The sequence below is a fragment of the Salvelinus namaycush genome, chromosome 5 (genome assembly GCF_016432855.1).
Source record: "Salvelinus namaycush isolate Seneca chromosome 5, SaNama_1.0, whole genome shotgun sequence".
Taxonomy (NCBI): domain Eukaryota; kingdom Metazoa; phylum Chordata; class Actinopteri; order Salmoniformes; family Salmonidae; genus Salvelinus; species Salvelinus namaycush.
Window position 1 is genome coordinate 72,557,944 of NC_052311.1, and position 24,492 is coordinate 72,582,435.

A 24,492-nucleotide genomic window follows, 5' to 3' on the forward strand; every position below is an offset into this window, starting at 1 on the left:
AGATAGCAATATCAATCTGGGATTTAACTTTTTTCTAAAATGACTTCCGCTAATTGACTTCCTCAAGCATGGTAAGACAAAGGAGCTCAAATGTTTAATCACACCAAAAACACAGCAGATACTGTTTGTTTAGAAGAAGGATGACATTTAACTAGGATTTAAAACTAGGTTTTGTGCAGTTTAGAGTTCATGGTTATGGAGGCCAAAGTCTGATGATCAGATCCGATACTTTAGTTAATGGACAGTCAGCCGCGTGTGTGTGTGTGTGTGTGTGTGTGTGTGTGTGTGTGTGTGTGTGTGTGTGTGTGTGTGTGTGTGTGTGTGTGTGTGTGTGTGACACTGATAAAGACGGTAACTAGCTAGTAAAGGAGTGCACGGGGAAAGATGATGACTGACAGGCGACAGACAGGTGAAGATGACAGCTGTTATTGACTGAATGACACTTTTTATTTTTGCCTTTGACAGTGTATGAATAACAACTTGACTCCAAGATTCTGCAGAAACCAGTTGATCTGCGTGGGCATCTGATCTGCACAGAGCATCATACACACACATAATCTGTAGGCTGGCCAGGTGTAAGCTACAGGTTTAGGCACAGATGCATATAGATGGGACAGAGGGACAGGTCCAGGCTAACAAACAGGTATTGGGGATGAAGGAGAGAGGGCAGGTACCAGACAAAGATCCCTGGCCAGTGGCCCCAGAGGTCAGAAAGATGGCGGTTAAGGGACCCAGCTTTAAGCCCCAAATGGAGGGGGTGAAGCAGACTCTGAGAGTGACGAACCCCTTGGCTCGGGAGTGTTTGGGAGAGCTGATGGGAACATTTGTTCTGCTGGTGAGTAGCCTAGCTTCTAAAGCCTTACTGTTCAAAATGGAAAACATAAAGCACACTATTTTTATAGACAGAAGAAAAGAAAAAAAAAATATTATATATATATATATATATGTGTATATATGTGTGTGTGTCATATGCACAGTACAATGAAATGCTTACTTGCAGGTTTTCCTCTCAACATTGCAACCACAAAAAATAATTGAGATAATCTGAGTAAACAGTAAGTAGACAAATGACCACCAGTCAACACCACTTATTGCAACCATGTTCATACATGCAGTGGTGTAAAGTACTTAAGTAAAAATACTTTAAAGTGCAACTTAAGTTGTTTTTGGGGCTATCTGTTTTTTACCACTTTGACTTTTACTCCACTATATTCCTGAAGAAAATAATGTACTTTTTACTCCATACATTTTCCCTGACACCCAAAAGTTCACATTACATTTTGCATTCTTAGCAGGACAGGAAAATGGTCAAATGTATGCATCCCTACTGCCTCTGATCTGGCGGACTCACTAAACACACATGCTTCGTTTGTAAATGAGTGTTGGAGCGTGCTCCTGGCTATCCGTAAAAATAAAATTAAAATACTAGGATATGGTGACGTCTGGTTTGCTTTATATAAGGAATTTGAAAAATGTGTACTTTTACTTTAGCAATTACATATACTTTGGATACTTAAGTATATTTAAAACCAAATACTTTTAGACTTTTCCTCGAGTAGTATTTTACTGGGTGACTTTCACTTGAGTTCTATTAAGGTATCTTCACTTTTAAGTATGACAATTGGGTACTTTTTCCACCACTGCCTGCGTCGAAATGTGAACATATTTTTTTATCAGTATCCTATTATAGTAGCTTATGAAAAAGTCATTTGGTACATTATGACTTGATAAGAAGTTGACAGCTTGAAGCTATAACCAGAGAGGTTTTAGCTGTATGGCATCTTTGTTCAACTCTGAGCGGTTGTTTTGGGCCAGGCAAGTTAACCCCTCTCCCATTTTGGCACCGTGACTCGCTACCCAAACCAGATGCAACTGGTTTCAAGTGGCCAAGAGACATCATGTGATCTCCTACTGCTATCTAGTGGATGGACTGGGAATCAGACAGGGAATATAAAAAATATACAAAACATTAAGAACACCTTAGAGGTTGCTGGATCGAATCCCCGATCTGACAAGGTACAAATCTGTCGATCCTTCCCTGAACAAGGCAGTTAACCCACTGTTTCCCGGTAGGCCTTCATTGTAAATAAGAATTTGTTCTTAACTGACTTGCCTAGTTAAATAAAATAAATAAATAATTTCATAATTAATAAAGATGATTGGTTTTCAAACTGACGAAAATCTGTTTATGTCAAACAGCTTTGTTATATTTCAGTCTTCTGTGATGTATGTAAGTGTAATATTGGGATGAAAAGTCAAAACGGAAAACATTTCAACTCTATACAGTATGTGACATGGTACAGGTGTCTTCTTTTCTAACCATGTGTATGAGGTGTATACTTTTGGTTCCAAGTAGATTTGTTTAAGACTACTAAGAATCATTCTGTGACCCTGATTTAGCCCACTGTTGTAAAAACTAAATATTTTAAAAGGAATAGTTTCACCATAATAAAATGAAAGTTCAGTTCAAGTAACAGGGTTGACCTTAAAATTAGGGACAGACGTAGATTATTCACTAATCGCATGAAAAAAAAATCTTAAGAAATTACTTTTTCAAAGCAACAAAATAACTAGGGTTTTTACAATGATGATGAAATGTTGGGGTTAAGTGGGTTAAAATGTTCCTAGATGTCACATGTCAAAATAACACATCTTTATTGCATTTACATGATGAAATATCTGATGTATTGAATTCTCCATCTGGCCTATATTAAAGGGCACTTCATTTAATGTAACAGGCTTTTAAAATTCAATATTGGTGAACAATTTAGAATTGAAATATCAAAGGGACGCAAAAGGCACTCTTTCGTGGAACGACCCATCTACTTTTAGTAAACTACTTCTCCTTATCTATAGCCTTCAATAAGCCACAATACACAGACTTGTAAGACTGGTTATCTAAGCTGGTCTCTGTTAAGAGCCTTTGAACGGGGTATGGTAGAAGGTGCCAGGTGCACCAGTTTGTGTCAAGAACTGCAACACTGCTGGGTTGTTCACATTCAACAAAGCAAAAGCAGGTTTTTAGAAATGTTTGCAATTAAAAAAAAAAAATGAAATATCACATTTACCTAAGTATTCAGACCCTTTACTCAGTACTTTGTTGAAGCACCTTTGGCAGTGATTACAGCCTTGAGTCTTCTTGGGTATGAAATTCATGAGGTTGGAGGTAACATGAAAATTTCCCAGGACATAGAAATATATGATATTGGCTTAAAATCTTGTTAATCTAACTGTACTGTCCAATTCACAGTAGCTATTACAGTGAAATAATACCATGCTATTGTTTGAGGAGAGTGCACAGTTTTGAACTTGAAAATGTATTAATAAACAAATTAGGCACATTTGGGCAGTCTTGAGACAAAATTTTGAACAGACATGCAATGGTTCATTGCATCAGTCTAAAACTTTACACATACACTGCTGCCATCTAATGGCCAAAATATAAATTGCACCTGGGCTGGAATAATACATTATGGCCTTTCTCTTGCATTTCAAAGATGATGGTACAAAAAAAATACAAAACAACTAAGTTTTTTCTTTGTATTATCTTTTACCAGATCTAATGTGTTATATTCTCATTCTCATGTGTTATATTCAACATTTCCACAAACTTCAAAGTGTTTCCTTTCAAATGGTATCAAGATTATGCATATCCTTGCTTCAGGGCCTGAGCTACAGGCAGTTAGATTTGGGTATGTCATTTTAGGCGATAAAAAAAAAAAAAAAGGGTCTAATCGTTAAGAGGTTTTAAATGCACTATGCATTATGTAGGATGAATGCTGCAACAACACAGAATAAAACAATGAATACAAGTCCCATGATGGTAGTGACTGTCCATTACTGCTTATCACGTATTAACCATCATTTATTCACATTACTTAAGTTTTCTATGTTACGTCTACCCCTGACTCCAGGTTGAAAGAATATCGTGTGGGAGGAGATGAGAGAGTGGACGGGAGAAAGAAGGAGGAAGAAAGAAAGAATTAGAGAAGCAAAGCGCAAGTAGAGTAGAGGTAAAGGGGGTGTGAGGGGATGTGATAGAGAGGGGAAAGAGAGGAGCTCAAGGGAGAAACTGTAAAAGAAAGAGAGGGAACATGAACAGACAGGTACAGTACACTGCAGCCATGGCTAGAAGGACATCCAGTTCTAACACTTTCCCTTCCTCAGCTGTGTGATTCAGCAAGGTCTCAGCCTGCACACAGACACATGAACGCATGGACAAGCTGGAATAGACCTGACGGTCACGGACTAACATACAGTAGAAACTGTAACAATACTGCCCATATTAATGACTGACAGTCACACAGCAACAAGAATCAGTTGAAGCACACATACAACTACTTCCTCTCGCTATCTGGGTCGTTCCACCAATTCAATGTCTTTTGAGAAGTGTAACTTTGTAAAAACAAATTAACTGGATAAAAAAACACGTTTTCCCATCTCTGGAGGGTATCCCTTTCCTGCAGTCAATGACCAAAATCACCCTCTTTGGCCTCATGGGGGGAATGTTATTAATATTTTTCATAATTTCGGGGTGGCAGGTAGCCTAGTTAATAATGTCAACAACAAAAAATTGTACCCGAAAATGAACCGACCTCAAAAAGCAGTAATCGCTCAGCACTAAAGGTTGAATATCATACTAATTTGAGTATCCCCGATTTATATTTACTATGTTACGTCTAGTCTATGAGACCAGACTGCCTCCTTAATCTAACTTGACTTTATCTCTGCCTCCCTTCTCTCCCCCTCTGTCTTCCTCTAGATGTTTGGCTGTAGTGCATCAGCCCAGGTGAAGACCAGTAGAGAGACTAAGGGACAGTACCTCTCAGCCAACATGGCCTTCTCTGTAGGGGTCATGTCTGCCATGTACCTCTGCAAGGGGGTCTCAGGTAAACCCTACTACACCTTTCATCCCAAACCAACTCCCATCCCAATCCTTGGACTAGACTAAATACTGTAATTTTCTCCACTTTAAACAACTCATACAGTATACAGTATGTACAGTACAGAGGAGGCTGGTGGGAGGAGCTATAGGAGGACGGGCTCATTGTAATGGCTGGAATGGAATTAATGGAACAAAGTCAAACGTGGTGTCCATATATTTTATGTGTTTGATACCGTTCCAATACTTCCGTTCCAGCCATTACAATGAGCCCGTCCTCCTATAGCTCCTCCCACCAGCCTCCACTGGTAGAGTACATTGCTGCTTCAATGACAAACTGACAAACTGACAACCCTAATCCTAAAATGAATACACACAGCAAATTCTTCCATGTTAAATCAACACTGACAGACAAATATGTTATCATGAAAATGTTATTATTTAACACAATACAAGTATTTAATAAGGCCTTATTTTGAGGGCCTAGTTTTACCCTGACAGTAGCCTGCAAATCATGCTCAGGCCTGCAAGTCACGTTATGATGGCTTGCAAAGTGATGTAATTCACATTGGATTACAGACAGAGTGGGGATATCCAACATTTTGGCTACCTAAAGCATTTTAACTGGAACAACCATTTCAATAACGGGCACAATAAATCCAAGTTGGATTAGTTTAGAAAATGTATGTTATTTATATTTAAGTAGTATAAGATTAATGAATCAACAGTACATAAAAAAAACATAGATATTGAAATAAACATTTCCAAAAATCCACCTGCAATAGAGCATGCTGGGAAATATGATAATGATGGGTGTGGTTTTGGTTTAACACTGGTTATTAACACCAACGCTTGGGTTCTTTTTACAGCAATGAGTGTTAATGTAACACTTACAGAGGTAATTGAACACCTGAATCAACACTAGGAATGTTACTGAAAAATCAACACTAGGTAACACTGGACAGTTTGCTGTACCATGACTAAGCTTGATTTCCTTCGCGTTTCTTATATGTCTGTACTCTCCCATTCTACGTATTTAGACCATACTGGCAATGTCAGTCTGGCAACAGTAATAGACGTAGGGGTGGTGTGAAATGGTCACACCAGCGCCCAGACTTCTATATGACTGTAACATTACTGTGGTCACACAGTGCTAGTTGTCTGTAATGTCCTGGTGATTCATTCTGCATCAGGCTGTTACTGTAATGGCCACAACTCTCCAAGGTCTCACTCCCACACACACTCTCACTCTTTTAGTGTGTGTGTGTGTGTGTGTGTGTGTGTGTGTGTGTGTGTGTGTGTGTGTGTGTGTGTGTGTGTGTGTGTGTGTGTGTGTGTGTGTGTGTGTGTCTGTACGTGTGTGTGTGTGTGCCTGTACGTGTGTGTACGTGCGTGTGATGTTCACAGATTTAGTGGGTGAGATCATAAACAGGAGGTTGACTGATTCTCCCCCCTCTCTTCTCCTCCCCCTCCATCTCTCTCTATCTCTCCTCTCTCTCTCTCCTGTAGGAGCCCATCTGAACCCAGCGGTCACTCTGAGTTTCTGTTCGTTGGGCAGGGTGCCCTGGGTGAAGCTGCTCCCATACGCTCTGTGTCAAGTGCTGGGAGCTTACCTGGCCTCTGGCCTGGTCTTCCTGGTCTACTATGGTCAGTCAGACACACTCACACACCAGTCCCACCAATTATCTAATCATCATTCATTAATCATTATTATGATATAGTGTGCCATGATGACTGTCACTGAACAACCAGCTCCCTCTCTCTGTCAGATGCTATCATGGACTTCAGTGGAGGGAATTTGACAGTGTATGGGGCTAATGAGACGGCGTCCATCTTTGCCACCTATCCCGGAGAGCACCTATCTCTCAGCAGCAGCATCCTAGACCAGGTCAGACCAATATGATACAGTATGAAGCAGGAACGGAAGATGGTGGGTCGTCACTAACTCAAAGGCACTCACTCATCTGAGACATCTTTGTTGCAGGTGAATGGTAACCGCTGAATAAGATGAGAAAAAGAAGAAACCCTCACACTGATCTTGATAGTATCACTGCTCTTTAATAACTTTACGTATCGGCCTCAAGGCCTTCCTCAGAGCGTTTGGCCTTCGTCACTAACCGCCACAGCCACAAAGTCATAAACCCTGCCTATTTTCTACAATTTCTCTTCTTAAAATCTGATTTTAAACCTAACCCTAACCTTAAACCACATTGCTAACCTTATGCTTAACCCTAACCTTCAATTAAGATTACATTATCATTAATTGTTATGATACAGAAAATGTGGACTTTGTGGCTGTGCTATCTAGTGGAAACCATAATGGTGTCATAAATGTGAAGATTCTGAAATATATCAAAGCTAAATGAAACTGGGTGAATGTTTTTTAACAACTGACTCTGAGAGCTTGGAACTATAAGGTTCTATCTGCATTTTGTCCAGATTTAGTTATTGACATAGCCTTGTTCTGTTCAATGTTCTCTACCTATATAGTACCCTAAATAACCCAATTAATGTTAAGTTCAAAAGAATACAAGATAACAGTGTTGACACCATTCAAACCAATGAGGGATTGGAACTTTATCTCAGAATCATCTTTTTGCAGATAGAACCTTATCGTCCCAAGCGCTTGTCCTGTATTTCCTGGTTTCACAAATTTCTCATATTCTATAGGTGGTGGGCACTGCCATGTTGATGCTCTGCATTCTCCCATTGGATGACCAGAAGAATAGTCCTGCCCCCGACGCTCTGATCCCGCCCATCGTTGCCGTGGTAGTCCTGGGGATCGGCATGTCGATGTCGTCCAATTGCGGCGGAGCGATAAACCCTGCCCGTGACCTGGGGCCACGCCTCTTGACACTGACCGCCGGCTGGGGCACTGAGGTGTTCACGTACGTCTTCTAACACACAAACACATTTTGAACTGAGTCAGCAGGTGTGCAACATGTCAGGTATTACAGGAAGTGGTCAGGGGGTCAGTTAAGTACACGGGAGAGAAGAGTGAACCATATGAAAGGAGTGGACTACTCCTGGACTAGAGCTAGATCTGCTTTGTGTGTTTGTGTTGGTGCCAAGTGTGCCACGCACAGGAGGCTGCTGAGGGGAGGATGGCTCATAGTAATGGCTGGAATGAAGTGAATGGAATCAAACACATAGAAACCATGTGTTTGATGTGTTCGATACTGTTCCATTTATTCCATTCCGGCCATTCCTATGAGCCGGTTCTCCCCAATTAAGGTGCCACCAGCCGCCTGTTGTGCCAAGTGTGCCCGTAAGGCACTTTATGTCTATAGGAACATCTACCAGCGGATACCAATGCGCTAAACCAGGCACATGACGGACACACAGACACCGTATTTCAATTTGGAACTGGGCACGAGTTGTTAAAGTGAAGTTGATTGACTTGCAGACTTGGTAACTAATCCTCCCTCCTCCTCGTTTCTCTAGGTGTTATAACTACTGGTTCTGGGTTCCCATGATGGCTCCTCTGCTGGGAGGGATGGTGGGCTCTGGGATGTATCTGGTCTTCATCGCATGGCACCTGCCCGACCTTCCAACGAACCCCCCCATAGACAGCTTCTCTACCAAGCCCACCACGGAGGTGTGGACGCAGCCCCCAGCACCAGAGAAGGAAGGGGTGGAGTTGAAAACTGCTGTGTTCTAGAAAGGGTAGAGACAGTCAGGCCGACTGTTGAAGTGACAATGTGCGCATTGAGCGGAAATCTTTTCATTTGAATCACTGAATTCCAACTGACTTGCAAGAGACTCCTACTAGATGTGACCCACTGGGCAAAAACTGGTGAATCAACGTTGTTTCCATGTCATTTCAACCCCCAAAATGAATGGGATGATGTTGAATCAACGTGAAAAACTGATTGGATTTGCTTAAACCCATCAATATAACGGCATTTCATCTTATTTTCACCCAACTTTTCACCTAATTCCAATGTTGTTGATTTCACGTTGAATTCACTTTAGTTGACAACCCAACCATATGTCAATCAAAACTAGATGTTGAACTGACAGCTTTGCCCAGTGGTGAGACATTTCTCTGGCTGTTTCCTATAGGAGAAAGGACATGCTAACAGACTGATGGGAGAACATTTGTCCAAGCCTCCTCTCCTGTCATTTTGTTCTATTGAGATGCTACTGCTGATTGAGGATCAGGTGTATATATTAGTAGTGAGCTTCAAAAACACACAGTCAGAGGTGAAAGGAGAAATTGATATTATGATTAGAGCCAGGCGTTCTGGGTGTTTTTTGAGGGTTTTATCTTTGACAGGTATTTACAACATTATCCACTGGGTTTGCTGCAGGCAGAAAATCCAAGGAAATGCTCTTTAATTGAAACGAGCTGTCTCCAATCAATAATTAATTGTTTGGTTGTGAGTGAGTGAGTGAGTGAGTGAGTGAGTGAGTGAGTGAGTGAGTGAGTGTTTCGGGGAGGTGTAGCTCAAGCCAGGGGAGGCGTAGCTCTACACAAAGTAATTGCACAAAGCCTATTATTTGTCAGAGAATGCTATTTGTATACTGAACAAAAATATAAACGCAACATGTAAAGTGTTGTTCCCATGTTTCACGAGCTGAAATAAAAGATTCCAGAAATGTTCCATACACACACACACAAAAAAGCTTATTTCCCTCATTTTGTGCACAAATTTGTTTACATACCTGTTGGTGAGCGTTTCTCTTTTGCCAAGACAATTCATCCACCTGACAGGTGTGGCATCTCAAGAAGCTGATTAAACAGCATGATCATTACACAGGTGCACCTTGTGCTGGGGGCAATAAAAGGCCAGTCTAAAAGGTGCAGTTTTGTCACACAACACAACGCCACAGATGTCTCAAGTTTTGAGGGAGCAGCAATTGGCATGCTGACTGCAGGAATGTCCGCCAGAGCTGTTGCCAGATAATTTAATGTTCATTTCTCTACCATAAGCCACCTCCAACGTCATTTTTGAGAATTTGGCAGAACGTCCGACCAGCGTCACAACCGCAGACCATGTATAACCTTCTTCACCTGCAGGATTGAGACCAGCCACTTGGACAGCTGATGAAACTGAGTATTTCTGTCTATAATAAAGCCCTTTTGTGGGGAAAACTCATTCTGATTGGCTGGGCCTGCTCCCCAGTGGGTGGGCCTATACCCACCTATGGCTGCGCTCCTGAGCAGTCATGTGAAACCCATAGATTAGAGCTTAATGAATTTATTTCAATTGACTGATTTCCTTATATGAACTATAACTTAGTAAAATCGTTGCATGTTGCGCTTATATTTTTCAATATAGATCAGTGATTAAACACCTCACTTTGCTCAAGCTGATCCTCTCCAAGACTCAATCCCTGATCATTGGAGGTTGTAAAAATGGGGCAGTTAGGACAGTTCAAGGGGAGAAGCTATGAATCCAACCAGAAAAAAACTCTAAATCAGAATATCGCTTGAAAAAAGAGCGTGCCAATGAAAACAATTCTGAAAAACCTGCAATGTAGCATTATATTATAAATGGAAAGACAGGATACATAGCCATCGGAAATAAAATAAACACATTACACTGTCTGAGAAGAACACACGTCATTGTGTGTCAGTGTATTTGTCTGTCGTTTATGGAGATGCTTTCAGTTTTTTTACCTCCGTTCATTACATGTGTGTTAATGATTGCACACATTTTGTGATTGTCAACTTTTTCGAGGGATGTTGGCACTTGCAAAAGCCATATCCTCAGCATTTACGTTTTTACTTTAATTTCTGTGGCAAATGAAAATGGCTACTTTGTTCGGAAATAGGCTACTTGTGTGTGCATATATATACTATATATATATATATATATATATATATAAAATCCATATTATTCCAATATAATGTTGATAAGACAATGAATAAGTGAAATGTTTGTTGCTAATGTCCTTAAGACAGGCTAATAATTTGGTGCATTAGGGTAAAGTGTAGGCTGCTGATGAGTAAGCATTTCACTGTAAGGTCTACACCTGTTGTATTCAGCATTTCACTGTAAGGTCTACACCTGTTGTATTCAGCATTTCACTGTAAGGTCTACACCTGTTGTATTCAGCATTTCACTGTAAGGTCTACACCTGTTGTATTCAGCATTTCACTGTAAGGTCTACACCTGTTGTATTCAGCATTTCACTGTAAGGTCTACACCTGTTGTATTCGGCGCACGTGACAAATAAACTTTGATTTGAGAATAATTGTCAGCAAACATTTCATTTGAAGTCAAGGTTGGGAATGTATTTTGGACTAACTGGATAATCATGTTGGATGATCATGGTATGCACACGAGACAATGAATTCACATGTGGTGTGAGAAGGTGCTATATCCGCCTATTGAGGTCGAATGATCGAAATGCGCGGCAGACAAACCCCCCACCAAAATTATGATTATTTTACTATCATTTTTATTACGATGTGAAAATCTAATGGTTGCACTTATGCCAATAACACCTGAGTATAATCGTTTCCTGTTATTTCATAAGCACCTTATATTGCATGCACAAAACATTAAGTTAATCTGTGGAATAATTATGAATAAGTAATTATAAACCTGTGTATACACATTTCTGGAGTTGAGGCCTTTTCTACTAGCACATTTAGGGCTTCTGCATGCATGCAACCATGGGTCTGTGTTTGTGCTGCTTGCGGCCAATGGATCTAGTTTAAAGGGTAGATAGATGTACAGGGCTCTATCTTCGGCAGTTTACAGAAGCCTAGTATTTTGTATAGACTAGCGAATATTACCCGTGAAGACATCAAATCAAATGTAGGCCTACGCGTGCACACAGTGCCATGGAACTAGATAAGCTATTCAGCAATATTGTTGTTGGTTTAAAAAACTTTTATTTTAAAGATTAACAATCCATGGGTTTATGGTGAAAAGATAGGCCTACATTGCTCGAATGCAATGCAATTTAGTCTGCCATTTCTGGAGAAGTGCAAATATCCTTTTGGGGTGGTGTCATGTTGTATAAATGATTGGAGACAGGGTCAGGAATACGTAAAGGGGGGGGGGGGGGGGGGGGGGATAATACACCACCCAAACAATACAACATGCCATGATGCCCAAAACAAACGTATACAAAAACAGGATGTAACCCAAACAAAAGAGCAAAGAGCAATAAATATGCACGGGAACGAGACCCAAAATAACAAGTGCACAATACACATAGCACGAAAGCCGAAACAACAAGCACAGGTACTCACAAGACCAATGGACATGGGAACAATAATCGACCAAGCAATGGTGAACAGAGAGCACATATATACAATCACCAATTAGGTCGCAGTTGTAAATGAGAACTTGTTCTCAACTGGCCTACCTGGTTAAATAAAGGTGAAATTAAAAATCAGGGGGAGTGGGAACCAGGTGTGTGTAATGAGACAGTTCAGTGACGCCTAGAGGCCGGTGACGTAGACCTCCGGAACTGGTGCAGTAGCCTAGTGGTTAAGAGCATTCGAATCCCCGAGCCAACTAGGTGAAAAATCTGTTAATGTGCCCTTGAGCAAGGCACTTAACCCTAATTGTTCCTGTAAGTCGTTCTGGGTAAGAGCATCTGCTAAATGTAAAATGTAAGGATCTGTAAGATGGTTCCATGATGTTTATAAAACATTATATTTGCTAGCAGTATCAATGTATTTCCATATTGAAGCAATGCAATTGCAACAATGTGGACTGCAAACATGTTCAACATATTACAAATATGGGGCAGGCTATTTAACAAACTAGACTATAACATGGAACTAGACTAACATTCAAAACCCAGCCTTTTCGCGCCACTGCCAGCTACTGTGCCCATAATTATGGTTGTGAAAATAGCAAAAATATTTCTGATACACCTTGGACCTACACCGAGTGTACATAACATTATGAATACATGCTCTTTCCATGATATAGACTGGCCAATTGAATCCAGGTGAAAGCTATGATACCGTATTTATCTCACTTGGAAAATCCACTTGAGTCAAGTGAAAGAAGGATTTGTAAACCTTGAGACAATTGAGACATAGATTGTGTGTGTGTGCCATTCAAAGGGTGACTGTGCAAGACAAAAGATTTAAGTGCCTTTGAACGGGTGTGAAAATAGGTGCCAGGCTCACCTATTTGTGTCAAGAACTGCAACACTGCTGGGTTTTTGACACTCAACAGTTACCCGTGTGTATCAAGAATGGTCCACCACACAAAGGACATCCAGCCCACTTGACACAACCGTGTGAAGCATTGGAGTTAACATGGGCCAGCATCCCTGTGGAACACTTTCGATACTTTGTCCATGGGGGGGGGTCAACCAGGGATGTGGTGACATGTGCCCTACAGTGAGAGTGTTTACTCTCTCCACCATGACCTACTCACACTGATAATGACATCAATTGTTGCTCTCCACTCCTCTCTCTCTTCCCTCACACAACTATCGCATTCATGGTTCATGAAAGGTTGTGTTTCCGCCCAAATTCTCTCTCTCTTTCTCTCTCTCTCTCCCTTTCCACCCCATCTTTCCCTCTCTCCAGGGCAAGTAACACATTGTATCATTTGACCTCTGGTCTTCAAAATGAGATTTCCCTCACATCCAAGAATATCGCTCCCTCTCTCACTGGAAATACTGGACATTTTGGAAAGTTGACTTTTTTGGCATTGCCTGTAGACAGTGTGAGAAGGACAAGTGTGTGTGTGTTTTTGTCTGAGTGTGTGTGTGGAGCATCCATGGTTTTGTGTGTTTTAGATGTTGATGTCGCCCTCTGACTACATCAGAGAACGTGCTGGAACCACGCATTACAGCACCCAGGGGTTCGTGTTGCTCTGCATTTTATCTATTAATTTCATCACTTTCTTTATTCTGTTTTGAGGTTCATCTGTTCAGGTAGAGAGCTCTAGCAGTTCTAAAGCCATCAGCTTTTTAGTTCATCTTTGGTGCTGATAGTTGCACCTGCTTGTGTCTCAGTGCAGTAGTGTCAGTGTTAAAGTATCAGTGTCGTTTCAGTCAGTCCTCCTGGAAGTGTGTGCAGCGTCACTGTTGTATTAGCATTGTGTGTGAGCTTGTCTGGGACATTTCAGCGTAGAGTCAGTGCTGCACTCTTAGTGTGTGTAAGTGGGTGCAGGGTCGGTGTTGTGGTCTCAGTATTAAGTATCCCAGGCGGTGTGTGTTGATGTGTGAGAGAGAGATGGAGAAGCCTCTCTTCAGAGAACGTCTAGCAGAGTGTATGGGAATGTACATCATGGTTGTGAGAACACCTCTGCTATATGCAACCTGACCGTAACCATCGACCACAGCCATTTTACTTTCTTTTTCATGCTTTATGGTCCTGGGATGTTGTGTTGTGTCTGTCCAGTTGTTTTGTGTTATCAAGGCACAAGGCGAGACCCAGATGCAGACACAGGAGGCAGATGGTTGGAGTCTTACAATGTTAATTAATCCAAAAGGAGTAGGCAGGAGAATGGTCGTAGACAGGCAAAAGGTCAAAACCAGATCAGAGTCCAGGAGGTACAGAGTGGCAGACAGGCTCGTGGTCAAGGCAGGCAGAATGGTCAGGCAGGCGGGTACAAAGTCCAGAAACAGGCAAGGGTCAAAACCGAGAGGACTAGAAAAAGGAGAAATGCAAAAAGCAGGAGAACGGGAAAATCGCTGGTTGACTTGGAAACATACAAGACGAACTGTCACCGAGAGACAGAAAACACAGGGATAAATACAGTGGGGAAAATAAGCGACACCTGGAGGGGGTGGAGACAATCACAGGGACAGGTGAAAACAGATCAGGGTGTGACAGGCGTAGGCGCCATGGCCCAAACCATCACCAGTAGGAACGTAAAGGGGAATACCTGTCTGCTAACTTTGCCTTTGTCTTCGCCACCACCTTCGACATGTACATCACACGAGGAGTGTTGGGTTAAGGACTGAAACCTAGTTTAAATAACAGTGCAGCTTTTATTGTTTCATAGATTATTTTTGGGGGATAGATTTTTTTTCCCTCTACAAAATCAAACCCATTTTGTAGATTGTTGAACAAAATGTAAAATGTATTTTATAAAGCCCTTTTTACATCAGCAGTCGTCACAGAGTAACACCATTGTGGATATGTTGTCTTGTGGTGTTGTATGGGGTAGTGATGTGTGTGTGTGCGTCCTCTCTCTGCTAGGGGCCCAATTAAATCCTGCGGTGTCCTTCAGCATGTGTGTGTTGGGCAGACACCACTGGAGGAAGTTTCCCTTCTACACTGTGTTCCAGTTGATAGGCTCATTCATGAGGGCTCCCCCATCGCTCTCTCCCTCTCTCTCTCTCCCTCTCTCTCTCCCCCATCGCTCTCACTCTCTCTCTCTCTCTCCCCCATCGCTCTCTCCCTCTCTCTCTCTCCCTCTCTCTCTCCCCCATCGCTCTCTCTCTCCCTCTCTCTCTCCCCCATCGCTCTCTCTTTCTCTTTCTCTTTCTCTCTCTCTCCCCCATCGCTCTTTCTTTCTCTTTCTCTCTCTCCCCCATCACTCTCTCTCTCCCCCATCACTCTCTCCTTCTCTTTCTATTTCTCTCTCTCTATCTCTCTCTCCCCCTCTCTCTCTTACTCTCTCTTTCTCTCGGTTTCGTAGACCAGGTGAACAGAATGGAATCAATTGTAATAGAATATAATAGAATAACAATCTAATCTAGAATTGAGTGAATTCAAAGCCACAAAGTCACTATAAATCACTTTCCCTCTCCTCCATTCCTCTTCTCCTCCTTTCCCCCTCCTCCTCTCCCTCCATTCCTTTCTCCCAGGTGATAGGTACAGCCACTCTGCTGGTGTGTTTGTTGGCCCTGGGGGACCAGAGGAACAGTGTGGCTCCTGCCCACCTGGAGTTCCTGATGGCGGGGCTGGCTGTGTTTGTCATTGGCCTGTCCATGGGGGGTAAATGTGGCTACCCCCTGAACCCTGCCAGAGACCTGGGCCCCCGGGTCTTTACCTATCTGGCTGGCTGGCTGGGGAGTAGAGGTGTTCAGGTGAGGCAACACCCACCACCTTTTGGCATTGATCTCCATGAAAATACACTACTCATGACATACTCGATCTACAGACTGTGATGGACCAACTGATTATTGAGGAGAAATATGGTGATCTCTCTCTCTTTCTCAGTGCTGGCAGGGGTTGGTTCTGGGTGCCCCTGGTGGCCCCATTCTTGGGGGCTATGGTAGGCGAGGCACTGTACCAGCTCTTCATTGAGCTGCACCACCCACCACTGCAACTGGAGTCCGATGGGCCCTGTCTGGAGAACAAGATGGCGCCCGGTCTGGAGAACAAGATGGCGCCCGGTCTGGAGGCAATGGAACTGGGCCTGAAGTCATTTCCCAAGGACATACGATCTCAATCTCTAGCTGTTATACAGCTGGACTTAAAGAAGGCTGCCCATCTGGAGGAGAAAGTCAGCCAGCTTCTCTGTCCTCCTCTGCTCTCTCTCTCTCTCTCTCTCTCTCTCTCTCTCTCTCTCTCTCTTTCTCTCTCTCTCTCTCTCTCTCTCTCTCTCTCTCTCTCTCTCTCTCTCTCTCTCTCTCTCCATCTGTCTGTGTTCTCTCTTTCTCCTAAACTTGTTCCTCCCCTTCGTCCTTCTACCTTGCTTCTGTCCTTCTCAACATATCCCTACATTTTCCACTCTCCTGATTCCTGCTTTAGTAGTCTATTGATTTGTAATTTGATGATGATGAAAGGTGTGTGTGTTTGAGGAATATGGTTATATGAGAGTGCTTATTTATACAGTTTTGGCCATTGTAGACAAAAGGTATCGTGTACGTGTTGAGATTGTTTTGGGCTGTGTTTTGTGAGTTCAGAATAAATTAAATATAAAATATTGATTTTATTTGTAGCTATGAATATTAAAAGCTGGAGAAAAAAATTGCTGCAGCTTTGGTGCTGATGTTGCGCCCCCAAATATAGGCTGTTGTTGTTACCGACCAGCGACAGCAGGGGGCGCTATGAGATAAATAATAACACGCACATGGCTGAAAGGCTGTTGTTCAATAATAACCTTCAAATGCAATATTAAGGCGGGAGGTTTTGTGAAATTATGGTGACAAAAAAGGAACACTCAAAAGTTCCCCAAACTGTAATAACTAGCTGTCGACATTGTTGAATAATTAAAATAAAAAATAAAATATCTCCCTGAGATTACAAAGAGGATAGTCTATTTCCTCATGAGATGAAATTATAGAAATTGCTTGAATATGCGTAGGAGGGTGGTCGAAGTAAACATCGCCCCTCCTTCCTGTTTCTCTCCATGGCTGGAGAAAAAAATGCTCTTTCACCTCGCCAGCATGTCTGTGTATCAGCACCGCGCATCCACAGCACCGCCTGTATCCTCTACCTCCGTGGCCTTACAAACAAGGGCAGGCGTGTCATCAACACTCAAATAGCAGCATGAACCCAGCGAGAGGACTTGGATGTTGTGTTGCTGACAGAAATGTGCACATAGCGTGGACTTGAAAAGGTAGGTTCCATAGCCAGCTATTCGACAAAATGTAGGCTAGCCAGCTAAACAATTTAATGTCAGGTTCTTTGTTTACTTCGCAGAGATTTTGATTGAGCTAATATAGCTAGCCATTAACAATGCATTATAATTGTTGTCTGCACTTCAAATGTTCTTGCCACACCTGTGTACAAACTTTTACCTGTTTAGGCCCTACTTTTGTTCGATAACTTGTGAATAATTATGGGTACCTTTGTTGAGTTATTGTGCTTTACACTGACTGCAAGTATAAATCTCTTCCTGAATAAACTTTGCATATGCTATAAGGGCTATAGTAACTAGCTAGTCAGATTTATTACCCCTTTACTATTTTTTGTTATTGATACTGTTAACTACTTGAACTAATAACTATGTTATTACATGCTAATAATATCACGTTATGTATCTCATTTGGTTATTTAGGCAGTGTTTTTTTTAAATATATATTGGGTCAGTAGGTGATTCATGGTAATGCAGGGATTGGTTGCTTTAATATCCTCAAATTCTTATTCAGTCTCCAGTGAGAGTTGAGCGGAATTCTGAGCAGCAGCTAAGAAAGGTGATTAGATATTCAGCATGTCCCTGGTGTTACCACTCCCCTATCTGCCCTCCTACCTGCCTGCCTCATACTGGCCCTGCTTCCCTGCATCCCTACCTGCCCTTCTACTTCCATTCCTTCCTGCCCTCCTGCCACCCTGCATGCCTGCCTCATTCCGGTCCTACCTGCCTGCCTCATTCCAGCCCTGCCTGCCTCATTCCGGCCCTACCTGCCCGCCATAAGGGCACTGCAGTCCACAGGGTTATACAAGGAGCCTGAAGGAGAGTGGGAAAGGGAGGGAGGGAAAACGGGAGGGAGGGAGGGCAGGTAGTTTCTTTTCATTTCATGTTGTTTAATCTGGCACTCAGCCCAAACCATTCGCTTGTCCTGTTTTGATCTTTAAATATACAGTGGGAGAAAAAGGAGGAAGGTTATGAGTGGAGAGAAGAGAGCAGAAAGAGACAGGGGATTGGTGAAAGAGAGGTAGGTATGGAGGGAATTGGTGAGATGAATGGAGAGGTATAGAAGATGGGGGAGAGAGGAACAGAATGTACACAGAGAGAGAGATAGAGACTGGTGTATGTATCTGAAAGCTGATCTGTCCCACTCAGAGAGCAGTTCTTTCAGTGGACTATTGATTTAGGCCCCACCACCATCTCCCTCAGTCTACCAGCTCTGGAACCCTAGACGTTGCCTGTAGATACAGACCTAGGATCAGTTTACCATCCCATAATCCTGAACCCAACCATTGGAATCAAAATACAAAAATCATTTAATCCACCCTTTGTTTTCCTACAGTATCAGTACAGAACAGATGAAGGAAATAAGATGAGGAGACCACTTAACAGTATTAAAGCTTTGACACAAAACAGTTCTAAACAACAGTTCCAAACAACAGTTCCAAACAACAGTTCTAAACAACAGTTCTAAACAACAGTTCCAAACAACAGTTCCAAACAACAGTTCCAAACAACAGTTCTAAACAACAGTTCCAAACAACAGTTCCAAACAACAGTTCCAAACAACAGTTCTTAACAACAGTTCCAAACAACAGTTCTAAACAACAGTTCTAAACAACAGTTCTAAACAACAGTTCCAAACAACAGTTCCAAACAACAGTTCCAAACAACAGTTCTAAACAACAGTTCTAAACAACAGTTCCAAACAACAGTTCTAAACAACAGTTCCAAACAACAGTTCTAAACAACAGTTCTAAACAACAGTTCCAAACAACAGTTCTAAACAACAGTTCTAAACAACAGTTCCAAACAACAGTTCCAAACAACAGTTCTAAACAACAGTTCTAAACAACAGTTCCAAACAACAGTTCCAAAAAACAGTTCCAAACAACAGTTCCAAACAGCAGTTCCAAACAACAGTTCCAAACAACAGTTCTAAACAACAGTTCCAAACAACAGTTCCAAACAGCAGTTCCAAACAACAGTGTAACGGCTGTCTTCGGGTGAAAGAGAGGAGGACCAAAATGCAGCGTGATGATAATCCATATTTTAATTAGGAAATACTTAAACACCGAACAAAAACAACAAACTGACAGAAGGAACCGAAAACGCTACAGTCCTGAACATGGGAACACAGAACAAATGAACACACGAACAGGAACAATCACCCACAAACAAACAGTGAAAACAGGCTACCTTAATATGGTTCCCAATCAGAGACAATGACAAACACCTGCCTCTGATTGAGAACCATATTAGGCCAAACAACAAACCCAACATAGAAACACAAAACATAGAATGCCCACCCAGCTCATGTCCTGACCAACTAAACAAAGACTAAACAAAGGAAATAAGGTCAGGAACGTGACAAACAGTTCTAAACAACAGTTCCAAACAACAGTTCTAAACAACAGTTCTAAACAACAGTTCTAAACAACAGTTCCAAACAACAGTTCCAAACAACAGTTCTAAACAACAGTTCTTAACAACAGTTCTAAACAACAGTTCTAAACAACAGTTCCAAACAAAGTTCCAAACAACAGTTCCAAACAACAGTTCCAAACAACAGTTCTAAACAACAGTTCCAAACAACAGTTCTAAACAACAGTTCTAAACAACAGTTCCAAACAACAGTTCCAAACAACAGTTCTAAACAACAGTTCTAAACAACAGTTCCAAACAACAGTTCTAAACAACAGTTCCAAACAACAGTTCTAAACAACAGTTCCAAACAACAGTTCTAAACAACAGTTCTAAACAACAGTTCCAAACAACAGTTCTAAACAACAGTTCTAAACAACAGTTCCAAACAACAGTTCTAAACAACAGTTCCAAACAACAGTTCTAAACAACAGTTCTAAACAACAGTTCCAAACAACAGTTCTAAACAACAGTTCCAAACAACAGTTCTAAACAACAGTTCCAAACAACAGTTCTAAACAACAGTTCTAAACAACAGTTCCAAACAACAGTTCCAAACAACAGTTCTAAACAACAGTTCTAAACAACAGTTCTAAACAACAGTTCTAAACAACAGTTCCAAACAACAGTTCTAAACAACAGTTCTAAACAACAGTTCCAAACAACAGTTCTAAACAACAGTTCTAAACAACAGTTCCAAACAACAGTTCTAAACAACAGTTCTAAACAACAGTTCCAAACAACAGTTCCAAACAACAGTTCTAAACAACAGTTCTAAACAACAGTTCCAAACAACAGTTCCAAACATGTCTCTATGCAAGTGGTGTAACACCAACCACTGTAGGAGACGTACCTGACCTATCAGCCAGAGGGCCAGTGTAACGCCTCACAGACACCTACTGTTAATGCTAAATATCTAAATGGCATTTCCTCATTACCGCAGATGGACAGGTTCTGTTCTCTCCTTCTCTCTCTCTCTCTCTCTCTCTCTCTCTCTCTCTCTCTCTTTCTCTGTGTGTGTGGGTTGTGCATGCATACGTCTGTCTGTGTGTATGGGTTGTGCATACGTCAGTGCGTATGCGTGTATGTGGCTGTTATAGAGGCATGTAATCTCAGTGAATTATGAGTCCTGTTTTACTATAGTCCTGGAGTCTGATGTCGGGGGATAGTGACCTCACGCTGGCTGGCTGGCTGGCTGGCTGGCTGACTGGCTGGCTGACTGGCTGGCTCTGGCTGGCTGACTGGCTCTGGCTGTCTGTATGTCTGTCTGTTTGTCTGGCTGACTGACTGGCTCTGGCTGGCTGGCTGGCTGGCTCTGGCTGACTGGCTGGCTGGCTGACTGGCTCTGGCTGGCTGGTTGGCTGGCTGGCTGACTGGCTCTGGCTCTCCCTAATGCTTTACCTTACTGACACTTCTTTACCCTTCATCACAATTTATCCCATTACTTGTGTTCTGGTGTATCGTACCATTAGTTCAGTAAACTAGTAAGAGAGGAAGGGTCTCTTCTGGTTAGTTGAGTTTGTTAGTTTCAGATTCACATACACCTGGTTGATGCAGATCAGTTGACATGTTTGAAGATCCCCTTTTCTAAACATATCCCCTGTGTCAGTACTCTCTATCAGTATGAGTGTTTCTCTGGCTTGGAGGAGAGATCAGTTCCTCTCTCAGTTTCTCTCAAGGCCTAACCCTGACGTTAACACCTGCAGCTCAGCAGTCACATTTACATGATAGTCATTTAACATGTTCTTATTCAGAGCCACTTAGAACACAAGAGAGTGGAGGGCAAAGCTGCTCAGTTAGGCCCATATAATAAAGTGTCCTTGAGAAATAGTGTCCTTGCATTTCAAAATCAACAAAGTATTCCTTTTGAAACATAAGGACGCTTTCTTTGCATGTAAGTGCATTCAAATAAGAGGTCTGAACAACAGACTTCACATTGTCTGGGTCAAAGTCCTGCCATGTCATTCAGGTCCCTCACTAAGTGTATTACCTCATGTCTGACTCTGAATACCCTGGATGTTGACATGTTTTTTCTTTGTTTTCCTCCTCTTCCTCTCTTCCTCTCCTCCTCTCCCTCCTCCCTTCTCTCCTCTCCTCCCCCCTCTCCTCCTGTAGACAGTCCTATGGGCCATAGTGGAGGGTCAACAACAGAGTGGAGATGTTCACAGAGAGGCCTCCTCCAGGTCAGTCACCTGTTCCAACCCTTTAATCCCAGCTGCTCTGCTGTAGTTGATGTGGCGTGTTAGCCCACCAAGCTAAAGATGAGGCTCCATGAGTCTTCATCCTGCTAGAGTAGCTCAGCAAACCACCTCAGCTACACTTCACTCTCCTTTGACCTCGTCCTCTCCACAACAACCCCAACCTACTGAGCTAAAGCCAAGAGACATGAGAGAGTCAGTCAGGGTTGCTTATCACTCACGTGTAGTTCTTGTAGTATCTGATGATCATTTCCTTTAAAGGATCAATCTTTAATTGAAACAATATCGAAGCGGCACCCAGCCTCTGTTTTGGTAAAAAGTCAGGGGTTGCGTTAATGCAGAATACTTTTGCGTTTTTATGCGTTTTTCACGCATACAACAAAGATAAAACGGATAAGAAATATCTTGTTGCGTTTTGAAGACACAGATATAAAATGCTTCTTAATGTCATTTGTGATCAGCATCAGACTCATTCTGTGCTGCAGTTGCACTTGTCCACTGGGAGGAGAACTCACAAACAGGCTTTCTATCAGCAGACAGCTCTGACTGATGTGTAGTAACTTTTCTCTGCTACTTGTCCACTGGGATGAGAACTCACAAACAGGCTTTCTATCAGCAGACAGCTCTGACTGATGTGTAGTAACTTTTCTCTGCTACTTGTCCACTGGGATGAGAACTCACAAACAGGCTTTCTATCAGCAGACAGCTCTGACTGATGTGTAGTAACTTTTCTCTGCTACTTGTCCACTGGGATGAGAACTCACAAACAAGCTTTCTATCAGCAGACAGCTCTGACTGATATGTAGTAACTTTTCTCTGCTACTTGTCCACTGGGATGAGAACTCACAAACAGGCTTTCTATCAGCAGACAGCTCTGACTGATGTGTAGTAACTTTTCTCTGCTACTTGTCCACTGGGATGAGAACTCACAAACAGGCTTTCTATCAGCAGACAGCTCTGACTGATATGTAGTAACTTTTCTCTGCTACTTGTCCACTGGGAGGAGAACTCACAAACAGGCTTTCTATCAGCAGACAGCTCTGACTGATGTGTAGTAACTTTTCTCTGCTACTTGTCCACTGGGATGAGAACTCACAAACAGGCTTTCTATCAGCAGACAGCTCTGACTGATATGTAGTAACTTTTCTCTGCTACTTGTCCACTGGGATGAGAACTCACAAACAGGCATTCTATCAGCAGACAGCTCTGACTGATATGTAGTAACTTTTCTCTGCTACTTGTCCACTGGGAGGAGAACTCACAAACAGGCTTTCTATCAGCAGACAGCTCTGACTGATATGTAGTAACTTTTCTCTGCTACTTGTCCACTGGGATGAGAACTCACAAACAGGCATTCTATCAGCAGACAGCTCTGACTGATATGTAGTAACTTTTCTCTGCTACTTGTCCACTGGGATGAGAACTCACAAACAGGCTTTCTATCAGCAGACAGCTCTGACTGATATGTAGTAACTTTTCTCTGCTACTTGTCCACTGGGATGAGAACTCACAAACAGGCATTCTATCAGCTCGTCAGCAGACAGCTCTGACTGATATGTAGTAACTTTTCTCTGCTAATTGTCCACTGGGATGAGAACTCACAAACAGGCTTTCTATCAGCAGACAGCTCTGACTGATGTGTAGTAACTTTCTCTGCTACTTGTCCACTGGGATGAGAACTCACAAACAGGCTTTCTATCAGCAGACAGCTCTGACTGATATGTAGTAACTTTTCTCTGCTACTTGTCCACTGGGAGAGAACTCACAAACAGGTTTCTATCAGCAGACAGCTCTGACTGATGTGTAGTAACTTTTTTCTTTAAAATCCCGCTCTACCTCATAATAACTTTTCTCTGCTACTTGTCCACTGGGATGAGAACTCACAAACAGGCTTTCTATCAGCAGACAGCTCTGACTGATGTGTAGTAACTTTTCTCTGCTACTGTCCACTGGGAGGAGAACTCACAAACAGGCTTTCTATCAGCAGACAGCTCTGACTGATATGTAGTAACTTTTCTCTGCTACTTGTCCACTGGGATGAGAACTCACAAACAGGCATTCTATCAGCAGACAGCTCTGACTGATATGTAGTAACTTTTCTCTGCTACTTGTCTCGTTGTAGCCTAGTTTCTCCTGTAAAATGCAAGAGGAACTTCAATCAAAACATTAGGACATGTAGCAGGCTACATTCTTTCTATGATAAACACTGTTCCTAGGCCATCTTTGAAAATAAGATGTTGTCCTTAACTGGCTTGCCTAGTTAAATAAAGGTAAAATAAAACGAAAATGAAAATGTGTAATACGATGGCCATGCATCGTTTTGGCAAAAATGACGTTGCTTTTTCATTGTAAGCTCATTTACTTGTGTGACTGCTTGCCAAATAGCATTGCACTTCTGTTGTCTGATGAAAGGGAAGCTATTTTCTGCTGAACGTGTTGTACTAATGTATTTTCTGTGAATGAAAACTATAGTTGCATGTACCTGATCACTCTACTGAGGCAGAAAAACACTGTTGACTTTCCATTT

At 42.1% G+C, this 24,492-nt stretch overlaps 1 protein-coding gene and 1 pseudogene across 1 annotated transcript; both read left to right on the forward strand.

The window, feature by feature from the left end:
* The first annotated feature begins 357 nt into the window (after positions 1 to 357).
* Positions 358 to 9,511, forward strand: LOC120048888 (aquaporin-10-like). Its single transcript, XM_038995195.1, has 6 exons — positions 358 to 835; positions 4,763 to 4,889; positions 6,392 to 6,529; positions 6,652 to 6,770; positions 7,553 to 7,770; positions 8,327 to 9,511. Exons 1-6 carry the CDS (start codon positions 599 to 601, stop codon positions 8,541 to 8,543), a joined length of 1,056 nt encoding a protein of 351 aa, XP_038851123.1. The 5' UTR covers positions 358 to 598; the 3' UTR covers positions 8,544 to 9,511.
* Positions 9,512 to 15,443: 5,932 nt separating this feature from the next.
* Positions 15,444 to 24,492, forward strand: part of LOC120047346 — a 32,392-nt pseudogene continuing 23,343 nt past the window's right edge.

What these genes read in the sequence shown, in the direction of transcription:
- LOC120048888 (XM_038995195.1), top strand. Translation starts at nt 599, where the DNA reads ATGCATATAGATGGGACAGAGGGACAGGTCCAGGCTAACAAACAGGTA. An exon ending in CCTCTGCAAGGGGGTCTCAG is followed by an intron (nt 4,890 to 6,391) that starts GTAAACCCTACT and finishes TCTCTCCTGTAG; the next exon opens with GAGCCCATCTGAACCCAGCG. An exon ending in GCAGCAGCATCCTAGACCAG is followed by an intron (nt 6,771 to 7,552) that starts GTCAGACCAATA and finishes CATATTCTATAG; the next exon opens with GTGGTGGGCACTGCCATGTT.